At 33.0% G+C, this 20213-nt stretch overlaps 1 protein-coding gene across 2 annotated transcripts; it reads left to right on the plus strand.

The window, feature by feature from the left end:
- The first annotated feature begins 907 nt into the window (after window positions 1-907).
- On the plus strand, window positions 908-18562 carry LOC128168841 (uncharacterized). Of its 2 annotated transcripts, XM_052835001.1 has the most exons (4): window positions 908-1800; window positions 12290-12891; window positions 15395-15442; window positions 18300-18562. In XM_052835001.1, exons 2-4 carry the CDS (start codon window positions 12309-12311, stop codon window positions 18437-18439), a joined length of 771 nt encoding a protein of 256 aa, XP_052690961.1. In that variant the 5' UTR covers window positions 908-1800; window positions 12290-12308; the 3' UTR covers window positions 18440-18562. The 2 variants fall into 2 exon arrangements, with proteins under 2 accessions (XP_052690961.1, XP_052690962.1); XM_052835002.1 differs by lacking the exon at window positions 18300-18562 and having other exon boundaries at window positions 15395-16020.
- Window positions 18563-20213: the final 1651 nt, after the last annotated feature.

Below are 20213 nucleotides of genomic sequence, written 5' to 3' on the forward strand. Positions count from 1 at the left end.
CCATTTAACTGTGATTTTCATCATTCTTATCTTTGATATTCTGAGGATAAGTGCATTGCTCACTAATAACACCAGCTGAAATGAAATCATCATCATATTTATCAGTAAGATTAACATGCAATCAAAATGATAGAGTTATTAAAATCTACCACAGTGTTTCGCAATAGTGGGAGGAGTTAAGGAGAGAACTTACTATACTTTTCTAGAGTTTGTTAAATGCACTACCGTAGTTTCCGAGGCATTCAAAGCCTTGATAACAGAGCTAGTCCAATACAAGCTAGACAGTGTTATCTATGATACAAGTTATTTATAGAATAGTTACTTGTGATAACTTGATTTATCTAATATCCCCGTTCAACGAGAGTCGTTGCTGCGCAATTCGTCGCACCCCAATGGCTATGGAAGATAAATACAGCTATGACTCGTAAACTGTTCTCTAAATATCACTTTAAATACACAAAGGTTTTATTATCTTTTTTTCAGTATTGAAATGCAAAGAAAGCAAGTTGTATTTGGACCTTAAGAAATATTAAGAAATATGCTCATATATAACTTGACAAATTTATACACGTACATACATATATATGTAAAGATATGAAAAGGTTTATCAAACACACTAAAAGAAAGTACATCAAATAAACAAAAGATTCGAAAGTTGTAGTCTGATATAGAATTTTTAAAATTAACAGAAAGAGTCAGCGTATATTTACTATATTGTCAATTTTCATAATCTAATTATTGTTGCAAATCTAGTCAAAAAATTGTAAAGCTAACGTCCTTTTTGGTACTATTTTGGAGATGATGACTCTCCATACTTTGCAACCGGTGCATATCGAAAGGACAAACACAGAATTAAAGATTTGGAAATTCCTCGTGACTTTACTTTTGCTTTGTCAGATCACGTAATCTGTAACACAGCACAAAGAAAGCCAACAACAGATCCAATTAAAATACTACTTTAATAGAGTTAACAAAAATACTATAGTAATTGAATAATTACAATAATAAGGCAAAAACAATAAAGAAAAACAATTAAGGATTTTACAATCAAAGAATAATTGTTGACAATAATTTAAAGTCTTTTAGAATGTCAGAGTCACTGAACAAGAGTAATGAAAAATATAATAATAAAAAGTCAGACAACACTTTGGGAAGCCGGGTATAACAACAGAGGGAGACCGTTCCTCACTGGTGGTGGGTTGAGGACTGCTTCACTCTGTCCATGTCAGTTCGTATATACGGTCACTAGAAACGCCCCCTTGTCACTGATGCGTGGGCATTAACGTGGTCATTACTTTTGAAGCTCGTAAACTGTCCATAAAAGATCCAGTCGTTAAAATACGTTTACACAGTCTTTGTGTAGTAATTAGTTTAACTGTCAATCAGCCACACTCGAATGACAACAATTGTCAGAACGTCCTGGTCAGTGAGTAGATCATCGAGAAGAGTGTTGGTTCACCAGTAACTGTGTCCTTGATTGGCGTCCAGGTAGCGGTCTTCACGGTTCTGCTCTGTTGCCCCCGGCACGTGTACAAGTACGTCCTTGTCTAAGCGCTGCATTCTGTACGGTCGAATGACCTCTGTCATTCATGCGTCCAGGTAAACAGACTACTATAAGAGTACAGGTAAACAGCGAAAACATAGGAATTAATATTAAGTCATTAAATAGTACATAATTGTTATGACAATTAAACACAATTAAAAATGGGGTCAATTGTGTTACAAATGGAACTACATGCAGGATTGTGTTTTGTTTTACTAGGAATATTACTTTTTTCAAATAGTTTTTACTCCAGTGCTGTAAGTATTAGAAATTATCGTTGGCGCTTTTAAATCCCTACAAATGCATATCACAAACACAATAGGCACAAAATGACTGGGTAAAAGGTCGCTGAGATAAATGCACAGATAAAGATCTGGATTTCTAAACCCTGGCAACTTTAACGTTGACTTTCAAAGTCAATTCTACATGTATGGCAAAAAAAAAATCATGAAAGAAAGATTTTTACCTCTATTCTGTTAATCAAAACATCATCCAGTCTTAGAAAAATACGTCGATTTGCACATTGTTGTTTCATTAACAATCGTCTGTTTGCTGGATGAATTTTCTTTTGCATTTTTAAAGTATATCGTTATTGTAAACTGAATGTTCATTTTATAGGTTTTATTATCCTGATTGATTTAAGAAAAAAAATCATCAACAAATTTGCTTCATCTGGCGTATAGTAAAAACTCGTTTTCAAATTTTGAAAAACCAATTTTATCAATAATATCAAATACATTGCATAATTAAATTACCTAGTTACCATGGTTACAAAACCATCACAACAGTTTTCAAAATTAGGCTTTGTTAATGATAAATCGTTTTAATGAATATTTCTCGCTGTCCTTTATTATTCATTTAACGCCATTTATTTTAAAAATTCGAACTAGTTAATTATATTGTGGATACAGACAACCTGTCTTCCGTAGCAAAAACGTAATCGATAAGTAATCGATATCGTGGCATTTACTATGCTGTATAAATCAAATATATAAGAAACACATACCTTTAACATAATCTTTTCATTTTGTTTATCCAATTTAAATCCCATAAACATATACAGACATGGTAACGGAGATCGTTTATAGAGCGTAGTTAGAAACGATTAAACTTTAAATGGTGTTTCCAAATACCTGTTCTATTTTATCACCTCAGGTAAGTTTTATAATGTAAACTAGAAGCGAGTGGGAAGATATTTGCTTTATTTGAAGTACAATCGTGTGCTACTGTATTGTAAACAAAGAACATTCAACTACATTGAATCGAAAACTTGGATTCTAAATTAAAAATGTGAGCAACCTTATACATGTATTATAGGAAGTAATTAGACCTACGTTTCAGGTGTTGTAAAAGATTATTTACAGGGAATTAAAATATTTTCTCCTATTTATATCATTTTCACTGGGAATATTTTAAGATGTTTCCAAGAGGATGTTTAAACTCTCCTTTTAACACTGATAAAATGTACATTAACAATTAAACGGCAGAACATTTCCATCAATGCATATGTACAATCCTTATGTTAATATAGACCTGTGGGACAATTTTTGTTGTTGCTGTTTCATTTGTTAAATTCATCGCTAAGATTCATTAGTTCATATTGATTTGTGTCGCGTGTTTGGATTTGCTTTGTTCTTTTTTTAATGATCTTTTATTTTTATTTTTTTTATTTTTTTCAAAATAAGCTTCGCATATTGTAATTCAAAACTTATCGTCCGTCTATTTTTTTTTTTTTAATTTTTAAGTTGTATGGTGTTCGTCGTTTGTTCTAAAAATCTGCTTTGTTGTTATAGCTGTGCATTTTGAAAGGTGGCTTAAGCATCGATAGTTTGATTAGATGGGTCCCCCTTCTGTAATATGATCGAGAACAAATCTTTTTTCACTGCGTGAATTAGAACTGTACAAAAATATTATGTCGGGTTAAATTTCATAAGGTGCACTCACGCTGACTAATATTCCAAAGTGATACATGTACATAAAACAGTTCCTTCTCACGAATGCAGGACAATTAAAACAACATTATGCTTTCAAAGAGCATTAAAACGATATCGTTTTGTCTAAGCGTTGTTTTTTTCTGCAAAATGATTGTTGATAATATGTGTTTAAAGCTGAACACCGCTCGTAAATAGGCACCGTCACACAGATACCTGGTATATAAACCCTTCGATTTCCTTACACCCGATTGCACACCTGAACCTCGTGGCCGACATGTAGTATTCCTTTCGTGGTCTTTAGATTTTATGCATTATTTTCTTATCTTATGTTCATTTTCTGTTCGTAAATAATGCATTGACCAATTTATTTGATGTTAGTATTCTCCTGGCTTCAAAAAGTGCGTAAAATTTGATAATTTCATCGCGACCGGGTAACACAGCGAGGCAAAATGTACGTCCACACAGGTGAGACCTCTATAGCGAAGTACTTTGAACTGTTTAAAGGTCTGTCCCTTATATAAGGGTTGTAGGGACAGCAGTGATTAAAGAGAAATATGGCGGACAGTGCCTATTTACGAGCGGTGTTCAGCTTTAACTGAGTACATGGGCGGTGAATAAAGAAAGCGGGAATTCTCATGACACGCTTTATTGGTACTCTGACACAGATAAGAACCAGGTTACAACAATATTTAGGATATCAAATATAAGATTGCAAAGTTACAAAACAAAATCATCAACAATTATTTGTTTAATACTACATTTTTGTGATTTGCAAAAACATAGGTCACCTTAACTTGACCATGTCTTCATTTGCACCCATGTCCATAAATAATCCCAATATAGAGTAATCATTTTGCTTTTTTTTTTTTAAATAGTACAATATGAATCAGTTACAAATTTTCACATGAAACCAGCTGACCACCCCTACAAATTTTATTGTCATTTAAATGTAGACCACGTAGTTTTATTTGACCCTTTCAGTTTCGCAGTAAAAATCGTGACTCTTATTTATAGTTTATTTCTTAGATCTTGATACTTTTAGTCAAATATAAAATTTAGACGATTTTTGATTTTTACCTATATCTTTATTAAATGAATGTGCATGAAAAAATGACAATGACAAACTATCAACCATCTCCAAAATCCATAAAACGAAATACAAATTCAAAGCAGAGCAACATGGACCTAAAAAAAGATAGAGGTAGGATCTGGTGGCTAGAAGGGGAGTGCGCAGCCTCGCCGTGTACTCTTTGTCGTAATCGGTAAAAAAAAAAACCCGAAAAGTTCGTAGACAATTAGGTGAATAATTATGGTCTAACAATTAATATGAAAAACGTCAGTCAGCATGCGTCAAATGAGTTCTGGAAATAAATATGACAATAGAAAATGCAGTGTTTTTTTCTGCTGTTGCAACTATTTACAAGCTTAGAAGCGATCCCTCCATAAGTATAATTCATTTTTGATCCGCGCCTGACCGAGTAATAGCATCAATAGTAAAAAAGACTATACTATTTTAAGCAGAATGTTCCTTAAAATGACTCGATATACTTAGTTGTTATACAAAACAGACCCCATTCTCTTTTTAAAAGCACAATAACAATAACTCTTATCTGTATATCATCGTTTATTTAAAATATCCGATAGATGATGAGGTCCGTGTTGCTCTGCTATGAATTTGTATTTTCTTTTATGGATTTTTGAGATGATTGACGGTTTGTTCTTGTCATTTTGTCATGAAAAACGATAAGTACTTACGTATTTTGAAAATGTCATTAGAACACTTATACGTCCGCTCGAAACACAGGAACCGAACAAATCTCGGGGAAGTCTCGAGAACTTTCATTCGAGCACCTGGCTTTATTACAAAATTAGTCTTTGTGAGCTTTCTTCCTGTTATATTGGTACTTTGTTTTTATTGTTTTGTAATGTTCCCAGTTATTTGAATTTTTCTTATTATTTAGTTCTGCTGTAAGCTTTTCGTTTAAACCTGGAGAGTTCATATAATAGGATAGGATTGTAAAAGATTTGAAAAAAAGACAACATCAATCAACCACACTTGTTGTTAATTTATTAAGACCCAACACTCTAGACCACATATTGAGTACATATTATACACTTCGGCGGTTTTTATTAGAGTTATCGTTTCGCTGATATTCTTGTGTTTACTGTTGGTGATTATAGGTTCCTTGGTAAATAGTTCTTAGCATAGTTCATCGATTTGAAGGACATTCCAGTATTTCAGGATGCGCTTTTTGAGACCCTTCAAGTGTGGGTTGCACTAGGTTATCATGATATTTGGTTGCCGTTGTTTGCATTTTAGATATTTTTTAACCAATTACGTTTTTGTATTTGTTTTCCATTGTATGAATAATGGGATCAATTTCCTTATCAGAGTAACCTCTCTTTGATAAATGTGTCTTGAAATCTGTTAGAATTGTAGAAAGAATTCAAGGATCACTGGTATTCCGTGTATGTCTGATGCATCCACCTTTTATAAGCCCTTTAAAGACAGCAGGCCTGTGGGTGCTTTTTCTGTGTAAATATTGAAAATTGTTTGTTGGTTTTACATCTGACTTAATATCAAGTATGTTATTTGTCTTAAACCGCACGCCTTTGTATATAGTAGTGTCCAGAAAATTTACGCTTTTTTCTGAGATTTCATAGTTGAATTTCAGGTGCTCATGACATGTAATGCTGATGTCAAAAAATTCTAGAATTTCATTTTGTGTGCCATTGAAGGCTATAAAATCATCGTCCCGTGGTAAAGAACTTGATCGGTGAATTTGAATTTTGACATTATATAGTTGGTGATTTGATACATTCTTTTATCTGAAATTTCTGGAGATAGTATTGCACCCATACTGCATCCTATGATTTGTTTAAAACATTTTCCATTGAACTCAAAGTAATTGTTTTCTAGGACGCATTTTAATAATGAAGACTGGTAGACTAATTGTTCTCGAACAATTAAAGGTCTTTCCATGCACCTTAATATTTTAATAAATTACTAGATTGCTCAATAAGGTATACAAAAAATCTGTGCAGAACTAAACCAAATGAATACTCTGTACACAAGCATATTAACAGAAAACCTAACAATAGAAGAGCGTGTTTTAAAGGCTAGCTATCTTTGTACAATATGAATGGTTTGACTGTAAAAACAAGTTCCACTTGAGTAACCACTTGACTTGATGTGATACCTTGCTGACCCAATTGAATATCTTATTGCGCAATCCAGCAAGCTCTTGGAACCCTTACTATAATTCTGTATTTTTAAATTATGAAAACTCCTAAATTAACAGATTTCCGAATAACCTTGATCTTTAACCATTATGTCATTTTGTGTGGCCAAGGTAGACGCTCCCATCCCAAGTGGTCCGAAGTCTCAATGATTTATAGTAAAAAAGTGGTTTTACTGAAGTTTCAATACTCTCAGGGGCAATAACTGCTAGAAGGGGGGGGGGGGGGGGGCTCAGATCCTTTCGGTATGAATGATATATTAAAGAACCATCTAAGTATAATGAAGACATTGGTAAAAATTTCAGGTCTCAACCACATGACATCTAGGAATATACATTTGTACAATTAAAGTTTTAATCATTATAAAAATGATTATAATGATTTTATTCGAACATTTTATTACGAGGAGATACAAAAAAGATGTTCGAGAAACGTGTCGTCTGATCTGAAACACTGAAATATATTGCATTTGTAGCAGAACAATGTGTAATTTTCTGTATGTTTAGAATGTTTACATCTTGAAATATTATACGTTTTTAGAAGCTCGATGGTCGTGGCCATATTTAGACTGTATTGATTTCTTTAAAAAGTGTTATATGTAAAAATATAGAAGATATTCAAAGTTTAAGTTTAAGGTAAATAATTATTTATAACAAAACAAATCATCTCTGACAATTAATTGTAGATCTGACGGTTAATTTGTTGACCATCTAGCCTCTTTAAAACTATATCATCAAAATGTTAAGTGTATTTTGAACATCAAACAGTACAAAAAAGAATAGACTATCTGTAAAAAAAAAATTTAAAACATAAACAACGTCACTGACACCCAGGGATTTTCTTACTGTACACAAGGAGATATGCGGTTAAAAATAAGAAAACTAATAGGAGTTAACAATTGTGAACAAAATAGATGTAAAGTGATATAGTGACTATTTAAAATGTATGTTGAAAAGCACAAAAGACTCAGGGTGATATTAAGATATGATATTTTAATTAACTGTGCTTGCGTTTTCTTGACGTTTTGTTTTTAGCTCACCTGAGCTGAAAGCTCAAGTGAGCTATTCTGATCACATTTTGTCTGTCGTCCGTCTGTCGTCCGTCCGTCCGTCTGTCCGTCTGTCCGTCCGTCCGTCTGTCCGTAATTTTTTCACATTTTCAACATCTTCTCAAGAACTACTCAGCCAATTTCAACCAAACTTTGCACAAATCATCCTTAGGCAAAGGGGATTCAAAGTTGTGAAAATTAAGGGTCACACCCGTTTTCAAGGGGAGATAATTAGAAATTAATGAAAAATTTCGAGAAATTTTCAAAAATCTTCTCCTCAAGAACCAGAAAGCCAGGAAAGCTGAAACTTGTGTGGAAGCATCCTCAGGTAGTGTAGATTCAAAGTTGTGAAATGCATGACCCCCGGGGGTAGGGTGGGGCCACGATGGGGGGTCGAAGTTTTACATAGGAATATATAGAGTAATTCTTTAAAAATCTTCTTCTCAAAATCTAAACAGCCAGGAAAGCTGAAACTTGTGTGGAAGCATCCTCAGGTAGTGTAGATTCAAAGTTGTGAAATGCATGACCCCCGGGGGAGGGTGGGGCCACAATGGGGGGTCGAAGTTTTACATAGGAATATATAGAGTAAATCTTTAAAAATCTTCTTCTCAGAAACTAATCAGCCAGGAAAGCTGAAACTTGTGTGGAAGCATCCTCGGGTTGGGTAGATTCAAAGTTGTGAAAATCATGACCCCCGGGGGTATGGTGGGGCCACAATGGGGTGTTAAAATTTTACATAGGAATATATAGAGTAAATCTTTAAAAATCTTCTTCTCAGAAACTAATCAGCCAGGAAAGCTGAAACTTGTGTGGAAGCATCCTCAGGTAGTGTGGATTCAAAGTTGTGAAAATCATGATCCCTGGGGGTAGGGTGAGGCCACATTGGGGGGGGGGGTGTTAAAATTAAACATATGGAATATATTGAGTAAATCTTTAAAAATCTTCTTCTAAGAAACTAATCAGCCAGGAAAGCTGAAGCTTGTGTGGAAGCATCCTCAGGTAGTGTAGATTCAAAGTTGTGAAAATCATGACCCTTTGGGGTAGGGTGGGGCCACAATGGGGGGGTCGAAGTTTTACATAGGAATATATAGAGTAAATCTTTAAAAATCTTCTTCTGAGAAACTAACCAGCCAGGAAAGCTGACACTTGTGTTGAAGCATCCTCGGGTAGTGAAGATTCAAAGTTGTGAAAATCATGACCCTTGGGGGTAGGGTGGGGCCACAATGGGGGGTCGAAATTTTACATAGGAATATATAGAGTAAATCTTTAAAAATCTTCTTCTCAGGAACTAATCAGCCAGGAAAGCTGAAACTTGTGTGGAAGCATCGTCAGGTAGTGTAGATTCAAAGTTGTGAAAATCACGATCCCTGGGGGTAGGGTGAGGCCCCATTTGGGGGGGGGGGTGTTAAAGTTTTATATAGGAATATATAGAGTAAATCTTTAAAAATCTTCTCAGAAACTAATCAGCAAGATGATTCTTTATAATTGTTAACACTTTGGCTCCTGGACAATTCTTCGGCCTCACAAGAAGGTTCAGAGTTTGATGTAGCCAAATATCCCATATATAAACAATTTTAAAGGATCTTTTTGAGAACTGCAATACTCAACATGTGATATAACTACAAAATTGAAGCAGGCAGCTATTTTTTCATTAAAATCTTTTTGTATTATTGTTTTGAGTTATTGCCCTTGATTTATTGATTCTTGATTATTTTAATTACTGCATCCACTGTTAACCAATTATTGTGATGATTATTTTTATACAATAATAAATATTTAATGTATATAAGTTGTTCTGCATAAGTAGTTTTGGGTTCGCAGTACAGTTAAGGCGGTCAATAAAAATATGGGCAAATTTTTGTGATGAAAACACGTATACTTTAGTTAAACTGGCATGTCCTTTTTAAAATCAATAACAGTCACTCAAATGCAATATATTTCTAAAATATATATATAACAATACAATATTTTATGTTCATAGTGGTCACGTGATATGGCAGTCGCATGGTACAAGCAGATGTATTTGTGGTTTTGAGGTCATTTAAAAAATTTAATATTGCAAGGGCATAATCATGTCAAAATTCATAACTGAATTATGAAATAACTTGATGTTATTTCGTAGATTTTGAAAAACGGTGCGAACTTTTTAAGATAAGAATATTTGTTAGTAGAAACCGTAATTTATAATGCATATGTTGAATAATTTTGAAGGTCACAGGGTTAATTTCATTAAAAAATAATTCATTTGTAAGATTTTACAAGGATCGTAGAAGTTTTTAAGTTACATAGCATATTTCAAATTCACAGTTTGTCGGGATCAGGTAAGTGTATGCCCTTGCAATTAAGTGATTTATTTAGGTACTCAGATTTTAGATATACGATATTTTATACAAAACCGAGGTGGCTTCTTTATACGATGCATACTTTTAACAAAATGAAAATAAGACTATATAGGTAGCATTCTACCAATAATAATTTTAAACAAAATATTCATTTATACTTTTCCGTTAATGTATGCCATTTATTTTTTCTTCGCTATAAAACTGCACGATAGCCTTCAATGATTTAACTTAATGCGTCATTTTGGAGCATATGACGTCATATTTTGTAGTACAGCGAGAACGACATCTCGCTTATTTTTCAGTGTGTACGATATAACGGACATCAAAATTGTAAGTAATAGCATTTGTTGATTTTAATTAAAAGATTAGTATAAGTTAATTTTACTAATGAATAGATTAATAAGTACTTTCGAGGTTTGTAATATACTGTGATGTCATAATGCACATTTCCCGTACTTTTTGTCTGAACGGAGTTTATTGACAGCCTTAACTGTGCTGCGTTAGGCCGGATTAGTTTGTTTATTTTTGATTTCCAATTTTTAGATACTATGAATTATTTTAGGCCGGCACATATATAGGGACAGTGTCAATGCATTACAACGAGCGACTGTTTGGGGTTAAACTTGAACAGGTACGGATACATTGAGTGTCTATCTAATCTTCGTGTTTATCTAACCTACGATAAAGAGTGTGCGGTCATTCATGCCCTGTATAGCATTAATACAAGTGTGCGGTCATACCTGCTTGTATTTGTGGTGGTTGCGGCGGAGCAGTAGTGTATGGTCATCCCTGCTGGTGTTCTGGCCTTTCTAACGCAAGTGTGCGGTCATCCCTGCTTGCGTTAACGTTGGTACCTGTTGAGTTGCGAAAGTGTGCGGTCATCCCTGCCTGCGTAACGTTGAGTCCCTATATATGTGCAGGAGCGGTGATTAAAGTCTGCTCTTGTAAATATTGGCAGCAATCAGGGCTATCCGAGTTCCAAGGGGGAAAAATGGATTTTATTTATACAGGATATACATGTATTATTGTACATTGTCCAGATTGTTTGTATTATGACTCCATTAAGCTGACTTTATCATACCTATTGTTCCTCAGGTGAGCGATGTGGCCCATGGGCCTCTTGTTAACGTTATCCTTCGCCGTGGTGACAAAACATTTTGATTTTAAAATCGGGTACCAAAGATATCTTTTCATCATATGGAATAAAACTTTGTATATCAATAAAATAAGTATTGTTGCATAAATTAATTTGTTAGTTATGACTTTAATGAAAAATATATGAATGACAGCCACTATCCTCGTAATTTTTTATTAACCCTCGTACAGAGAAAAATTTAGAGAGTTTGAATTTTCTGGGTTTTATGGTGAAAACAACAACATTGCTCTTTTATACGTTTTCATGAGTGTTGAATTCGATTTAAAGGATTAATAATTTAAATGAGTGGCCATGAAATTTGAGCTTAAAGATAACAGAAAAAGAACAATGAGAATTTCAAAATATGCCTGTCATTCATTTCATTGATTTACCCGCAACGAGTCATAATCGTGTTCACGATACGTTATATATAATTTTTTGAAAACGTTATTCAGTTGAGATCTTTTTTTAATATTTTCATACTATTATCACACAAAGTTAGTATTTGTTTTGATCAGCTAACATACAATCACCAATATTTTTGTCAAACTTCTCAAAATTATTTATATTCAGATATAAGTGAATTTTAAAGTACTGGATTAGCCAATACGTTAACTTCAATTTAGCACGTGAGTACATTTGAAAAAATGTAGGTGTCCTTTTTTATCTGTGCAAAGGTACGTGACGTTCAGTTCAACATATTTAATTTTGTTTAATTTTTAATAACCAATTTGTGTCAAAAAATACTTCAAGTATATATACTAGTATGACCCTTTAAATAGACCCCCATCCCACAATCCAAGATGATGTTTTTTATCAAATGGCAAAGGCAAGGTCTTTTCTCGCCTTATGAGACCTTCCTTGCTGCTCGCAACGAGATTGTTAGTTATTATAATGTTTCGTATGTAATCTTATTTCAATTTTTAATGTACCTGTATAATATTCTCGTTTCTATGCCCCTTTACATATCTTTCCTTAGTTACAGTTTTTTGAGTTGTAGAAAAAATTGAAGTACCAAAAATAACCTTTCTTTTGGTTTTTTTTTAGATGTTTTGAGCAAAAGAGAATGGCCTTATCAAAATATGATTCTACTCGGGGAACAACAAATCTTGCTCGAATTGCCCGGGCTATCTTTGGTCCCTGCACTGATGTACTGCATGATATTCTCAGAAAAGAGATAACTCCACAAGATTTGAAAAAGGAACTTAAAAAATATCCAGACAAATATCGAATCAGTCAACATCAAAAACAGGTTGTCAATAACGGAGATTACTCGAAATTTGACATTTCATTGCTTTACATGTTTTTAAGAAACCTGGGTTCAATTCCTGAACATAAAAACAAATGGGGAACAGATCCAGATCCATATGATAAAAGCCTGTCAGCAAACATAGAACGAATTCGGAATTTAAGAAACGAGTGGGGACATTCTACAGATTTATCTCTTTCGGACTCAGATTTTGAACAACATTGGAAAATTATTTTTCAAAATGTTAAGGATCTTGAGGGTTACCTTGGAGCAACAACCGTGTACCAGGACGCCCTGAAAAACTTGAAGAGTTGTTGTATGGACCCAGATTCAATACAGCCCTACATAAAAAAATTGTTGTGGGTTGAACAGTTAGTAACTGATCTTACAGATTTGAAAGGTAAAATATCAGATAGTTTAAAAAAAACAAAAAGAATTAACGAATTTTGCAAATATGTTATATAATTCTCTTTTGTGATTTCATTAATTTTAAATCGTCTATTTGCATTACTTAAAATGATATAAACCGCCAAATGCCTTTGTTTTTTTTTTCAATGGGTATATGTTTGTAGGTATGTCTTAAAATGCAACATTGTTAAGGTTTTTTGAGGTAGCGCCGACCAGAAAGTACGGGAAATGTTAACTATGACATCATATAAAACAATAAGTCATCAAAAATGCTAATAAATAATATTATTTTCTATTGTTATTGGTACAAAAATATTAAACCACATTAAAAATTACCTATGCGTGCCACTTTGTAGTGAATTAAGTCCGACAACAATAAATATAACCAATAAACTGATCGCCTTGCACTTGTCAATCTGACGTCATATTGTAAATTTTGACGCATATTATGTGTAGAGAGATAGGGATCAATCATTTTTTTAACATGAGAAAATACATTTCATAAATGAACGGTGCATAATCATCAAACAATTATCATACAATTAAATCCTATCTACTATGCTTTTTTGATTCTGCATGTGAATATTTTTTAGAGCGTGTGTTATTTCTTTTCTAGATTGTTTAATGTACAAGTTCGATGTGTTTGACTTCGGGAAGCATACCTTAATCCTCTTTTTACAAGGGCATAAATTTAACAGAATATTTCGATTTTTTTGGATATAAATTAAGGCAATCTTAAATTTATTAAAAAGTGCTACTGCTTCAATGCAATCTACAGAAATAATTAAGAAATACGTAAAATGTCTAGCAAATGTCATATAAATTCTAAACTTAGCTCACTTCTTTGATATTTATTCTAATAAAATATGAACTCTAAACAAAGCAGCAGCACTTTTCAGAATCTAACAGAAAAGTATGATTTAATCATCCTTTAAAATTTTAATTCAAATAAGGGTATGCCTTCGTAATGTTGAAATATGTTTATGACCTCCATTCGGGAGAATTATCAACACATATCACGTGACTATCAAATCAGAGGACCACACTTAGTATCATACTGTATAAAGTAGCATTTAATGTACTGATTCATTTAATATCACATTTATATCATGATAAAATAACTTTACATTATATTAGGTAATTACTGATGCATCGATTTACGGACGTTTAAATCCGCTGATATTTTCATAACAAGCCTTAACAGTGCTACGAATACAATACAAATCGGACCCAACCTAACACCAGAGTAAACCCCAACTAAACCACGGGTTTACTTTCTTGGTTTACTTTGGGTTTACTCCGGTTCTAGTTTTGGAAAATGTGTATCTAGTTGGGGTCTACTTTAGGGATAGCTGCAGGTCTGTATCTCTCGGTATGAAAAACATTCGGATGGACGACCTGGGAGCTACAGTGCCTCCATAGTAAAAACCTGCAATTTACGGCGCACAAAAAATTGCGCTAGCTTTGGACTGATTAATCTTATTTTCACACAAATTCTGTGAAAACAATTTGTACCATTAAATTCTTCAGTCAATTTACTACTGATATTGTTACTTTATTTGCCTCAGACTTTCTCTAAAACATGTTAACTGACATCGGAAAAATAAAGTATATTAATTCACATGGAGATCGAGAGTCGCCATTTTTAGATGTACATGTAAACAAACTACATCACTTCAATTTAAGGGGCTGGTGATGGTGTTTAAAAGAATATCAGAGGCAAATAAAGTGACGATATCTGTATTAAATTGTCCGAGGAATTTTTTGGAATCAAATATCTGTGCAGAATGTGTTTGGAATGAGGTTAATCAGTCCAAAACTAGCGCAATTTTTTGTGCGCCGTAAATTGCAGCGTTTTACTATGGGAGGCACTGTAGCTCCCAGGTCGCCCTTCCGAATATTTTCAGACCGGGAGCCACACACCTGCAGCTACTTATGGGACCACTCAGGGTTTTTCGCGGGCTTCTGCCTCTTTTTCCCCTGGATCTCGACAAAGAAGCTAGGAGAAGGTCTGTTTTATTGACCTTGGTTGATTTATTTATTGACCGCGGAAATCACTTTACTATTATGGTCCTCTTTTAACATTTAGATGTGAAGCAGACCCGTCTCATATCTAATTATCTAACTGCCTGTAATTCTAACCCCTTGTATATTCCAAGTTCATATGTAGCGTCTGCCTCAGGGGTCTACTTCTGATCGGAGTTTACTTTCTGGGTATATTCTCTGGATTTACTTTGGGTTTACACCGGGATTGTTTCGGGTTTACTCTGGGTCCACTCTAGTAAACTATGAGTAAACCCAGAGTAAACCTCAAAAGTAAACACATGGGTTAGTCTGGGTTTATTTTCTGTTAGGTTGGGTTTGTTCAGTACTGTATATGTGAATTTATAGCATTTTGTAGCAAAATCCAGTTTAATTTCAAAATTCATTGATATAACGAGATAAAAATACGGATATACAAATTGATTATTTATGGTTTTTTCTCATTTTTGCAGAGGAAGTAAAACAGATAAAAAAGTCGATCGAGCCAGCAAGTCTAAATGGTATTGCTATTTATTATACCTGTTTGTTTTAAAGCAGATATTTAACTTTTGATAATAAATATTTATCAAAAGCGTTTTCTGTAAATATCAAAAGTCTATTGCCATGCATAATAACTGATTTATTTCGTTCTTTGATACCCTTTGGTACCAAAAAGATGCAATATAGCATTAAAAGGACAGGTTGCCATAGTAACAGAAGCAAACGATTGAAAAATTAGACTGTGTTAAACTATTTTGGAGACATATGACAAATGATTCCAGCCGTGTCAGTTACTAGTATACATAATAAAATATTCATGTAAAATATTATACATTTTTAACTGTAAGAACATTATTCATAAGCAAATCGAAGTGTAACTATTATTAGCAAACAACACTTGAAATATACAATTTCGTTCACTTTTTACAAACATTGATACAGTAAAACTCGGTTATATCAAAGTCCTAGGGACAAATGGATTTACTTTTTTATATCCTTATTTCGTTGTATTTGTATAACATATTCGTAATAATAACTTAGCAAATCACTACATACATGTTTTCTCCCACAAGACAACGATATTTGCTATTTGAGGCTAAGAATGAGCATAAATAATTTTGATAATCAGTTTTTAAACTGAAGAATTAAAAAAAATCATTCATTCTAGTTCTTTCCATTAATACTGAAATTGCATACATTGTTCCATATTATTTATTAAATATTTATTAACTTTTTGTATTAATAAAATTCCAATCCAAGGTATCTGCCTGCGATGCATGATGAACTCATCTTACACTTTTCGTTGATTAAGCAATCTGCATTCTTGGTTACCCCATTCTAGAAAATTCTCAAACGAATGTGAATCAAAATTAAAATCGCCCACTAAAGAAACGAATTGACTTGATTTATTTATTCAACATTTGTCAAATCTTGACTTTTATGTATTCTCCAAATAGGCTCACAGTAAATATATTTACTCTTTACGTAACCATTCAATATTATTTCATTGCAAACATATATTTTGATGCAAACTATACCTGACTTTGATCCGCCAAAGCGTGTCCACGACCTTACTCTCATTTTCGCTATTTCAGACTTGTTTATCGAAAATGAAAGTAGGTTTTTGATTAATTTCATAAAAATAACTTTCAGTTAAAATTCAATTACACCCTACGGACATCATCACACATGTGTTAAAATAACAAAGGTGTAAGCAAGTACTCTTGTGCAGGCATTGTGTAGTTTATTTGAAAAATGTTTTAATTTATAAGAATAGATTCAATACAACTTTTTTGTTGATACCGGGGATAAAAAAAACCCACAACCAATTAGTCCAATGCTCAAACAACTTTTATCTCTGTTTCTTTGAGCATTGAACTTAATATAGATATATATATATATATATATATATATATATATATATATATATATATATATATATATATATATATAAATGTAGATACAAAATTGTATAACTGTCTGAAGAGCCGACATGGCTGAAAGCGCTAACAGGAAACAATTTATTTAATTTGGACTGTCGCATTCTGTTTTATTTATTTAAGTATATATATATATATATATATATATATATATATATATATATATATATATATATATATATATATATATATATATATATATATATACTGCTGATTTTTGCTGATTTAAAAATATTATGGTTACACGGATTATGTGTAGTTACAAATGGAATTTTCTCATCTTGTTTTTCCTCCTTAAGGCGGGTCCTTCTAAGTTGTGCTAAAGGAATATCCATAGCCCGGTTAATTCCGTCATTAATAAGTTCCATATGGCACAAGATCCTTTGAACACCCATACAGTTCTGAAACGTTATATTTTCCCACTTGAACGGTGAGTGAAAGATGAGCACACTCTGAGCGTACGGTGAGCGCACTCTTTATAAATCACTTTAACGACATTGCATTTACTGAGAAATCGTTGGGATTTATTGTTATATTGTAAATCTATAAATTAGCACGCATTTATGCCTACATTTCTTAAGTTGATCTGTTCAGTTTATTGTCGAGCATGGATATGTTTGTGATTAAACATCGAAAGAATTATTATATGAATCGTAAAAAGTACACAAATACAGCGTCTTTTTTTTTATATTTATATATGTGAGTCGAGTCGTTTGTTGATTAAAGTCTTTTGTTTTTAAACGACTGGACTGACTTCTTAGAATGAATCAATAAATATTATTTGTGTAGCAATTTATCATTGTATTGTGTAACTTAAAATTATCACAGTAACTGCATACTTACGCCATTTTCATTTCGACAAAAATACTCCATGTTTAGGAGAGAGATAAAAAAAAACAACAACAAAAAGCAGACCCAATCAAGAATGTGTACTTTAAATTCCACGGATAAAATTTTCATTAAAATGATGTTTCATATGTAATATGTTTCCTTCCACCTTTACGCTAGGGTTCCTTTTTAATTTTGCTGAGACCTATCCTTTTATTTTATTTTGAGTTCTGAATGAAAACGAACTGAGCGATAAGTAAACACTGAACGAACGGTGAAGGCAAGGTGAACGCTTTGTGAACGCAGAGGTAGCGCTTTGTGAACGGTGAGCGCAAACAAAGCGGAGCGGAGAGCGCAAGGGAACACACGGTGAACGCACGGTGAGCGCACGGTGAGCACACGGTGAAAGGACGGTGTACGCACTACGAGCGCAGGTGAACGCACGAAAAAATGGGAAAGTAGAACGTTTCAGGGACTGTATATCAAAGTCATTGTTGCTCAGGTGCGCGATATGGCACCATGGGCCTCTTGTCATTAATAGTTATGAATTAGAATTTGTTGATTTATTGAAGGGACAGGAACAATTTTCAATCGTTTAATATTTTTTTAGTGAGTGTTTCGAGGAAGATAGAATTTGATTATGGACATACAGCTAATAAACCAAAAAAAGGCAAGTTATATATTCTTGTTTATACTACAAAATGCAATATCAGTTTAAAGAGAAAAATGAAATATCGTAAAAATCATTGAAACAGATACTTTCTGGATATTTATTTATCTTCAATTTTATACAAAGAGCATTATTTATGTTTACATTAGGCATATATTTGCATACAATAGGCTGTATAATTCATTGATTTATTTCTATCAGAGTCAACAGTTGAAAGAATCATATTTGAACAATGGGAACAGGATAACAATCTATTCATATCAACAAAAGCGTGTAAGAAAGTAGAACAACTCATAAAAGATCAAAATGTTGTTATTGTGGCAGGTCACTCGGGTTCAGGAAAGTCTGCTATCATTCAGCATATTGCACTTAAATACAGATCTCAAGGATGGAGTATAAAACTGATCTATGAAGTGAGGGAACTCATCAATGACTGTTTGTTAATACAGAGTAAAACACTTTTTGTGCTCAATGATCCAATTGGAAAAGAATCATTTGATGAAATATCACATGACGCATGGAGACAAAACGAAGAAAAATTAAAAGCTATTTTTAAAAAAGTCAAAGTTTTAATGTCATGTAGAAAATATATTCTCAGTGATGCTAGAATAGCCGGAATTTTTACAAACAAATCATACATAGTAGACATAAATGATAACCTACTAAAGCTGAACGATGATGAGAAAGAAACAATATTTAAAAAACATTCATTTGTCAATAAATTCTCCAAAGAAGAATTTGCAGCGATTATAAAAATCGATGCGTATTTCCCATTGCTGTGCAAATTATATTTTAGCAATTCCGCTTATCAAAATGACGGATTAAAGTTTTTCAAAAAGCCAGCTGTTGTTTTAGAAGAGGAAATTAGAAATTTCCGAAAGGCATCCAAAGAAAAATATTGTGCCCTAGTCCTTCTTGTTCTGTTTAACAATGCTCTTTGTGTCAACGATTTTCTTCAAGAGGAAACCTCTAAAAGGAAATATAAACATGCGTTAGAACTTTGCGGAATGAGTGAAAACACCGCACCATATACAATTTGTGACATCCTTGAATCTATGGAAGGTTTTTTCGTTAAGAAAATTGGCGATAACTTTCATTTTTACCATGACTTTGTTATGGAAATAACCACTTACGTGTTCGGATCAGATTATCCTAAAGAAACAATTGAATATGCTGATGTTAGTTTTCTTAGAAGAAGGATGAAGTTAGAAGATTGTAAAGATGAAAATGACAAGTTTTCTATAGTCTTAAGTGACAAATACATTGCCAATCTTGGGAAGAGATTGTTCATGGAAATATTTGGAGAACATCTATTAGACGTTGTCCTTAATCCTTGTATGAGGAACGAAAAGGTTAGGAACATAATAATAGAAGAATTGAACCGAAATCCAGAAAAATATAAAATGCTACTTGAGAAAAAAGTACTTCAAATTGAAAAAGATGAACAGTATAAAGAAACAAAAGACCTTTTTCTTTCTAAACTTTCCTTTTTGAATCTGAGAAATGAAATATCGCCAATTTCTGCTATGATTGTATTTTGTCATACAGAATTGTCGGTATATTGCTTAAAAGCTCTAACAAAATTGAAAACAGATATTGAAGACATTTCGCTGTTTTCTGCGGTATGCTGCAATGGATCTTTAGACTTGCTTGATTTTTTTTCAAATGACCACATTAAATTATTTTTAAAAGACACATATGCATGTTTCCATCCTATACATCTTGTGTCTGCGTTCCATAATTTTGAAATGATGCAACAGCTAATAAAGTTTGGCGTCGATGTTAATTTACGACAGTTTGGCAACAATTCAAATCAAGATGGATGTATTCCCTTAATATACGCAGCAACTGCAA

This window comes from Crassostrea angulata, unplaced genomic scaffold (assembly GCF_025612915.1).
Source record: "Crassostrea angulata isolate pt1a10 unplaced genomic scaffold, ASM2561291v2 HiC_scaffold_57, whole genome shotgun sequence".
Taxonomy (NCBI): Eukaryota; Metazoa; Mollusca; class Bivalvia; order Ostreida; family Ostreidae; genus Magallana; species Magallana angulata.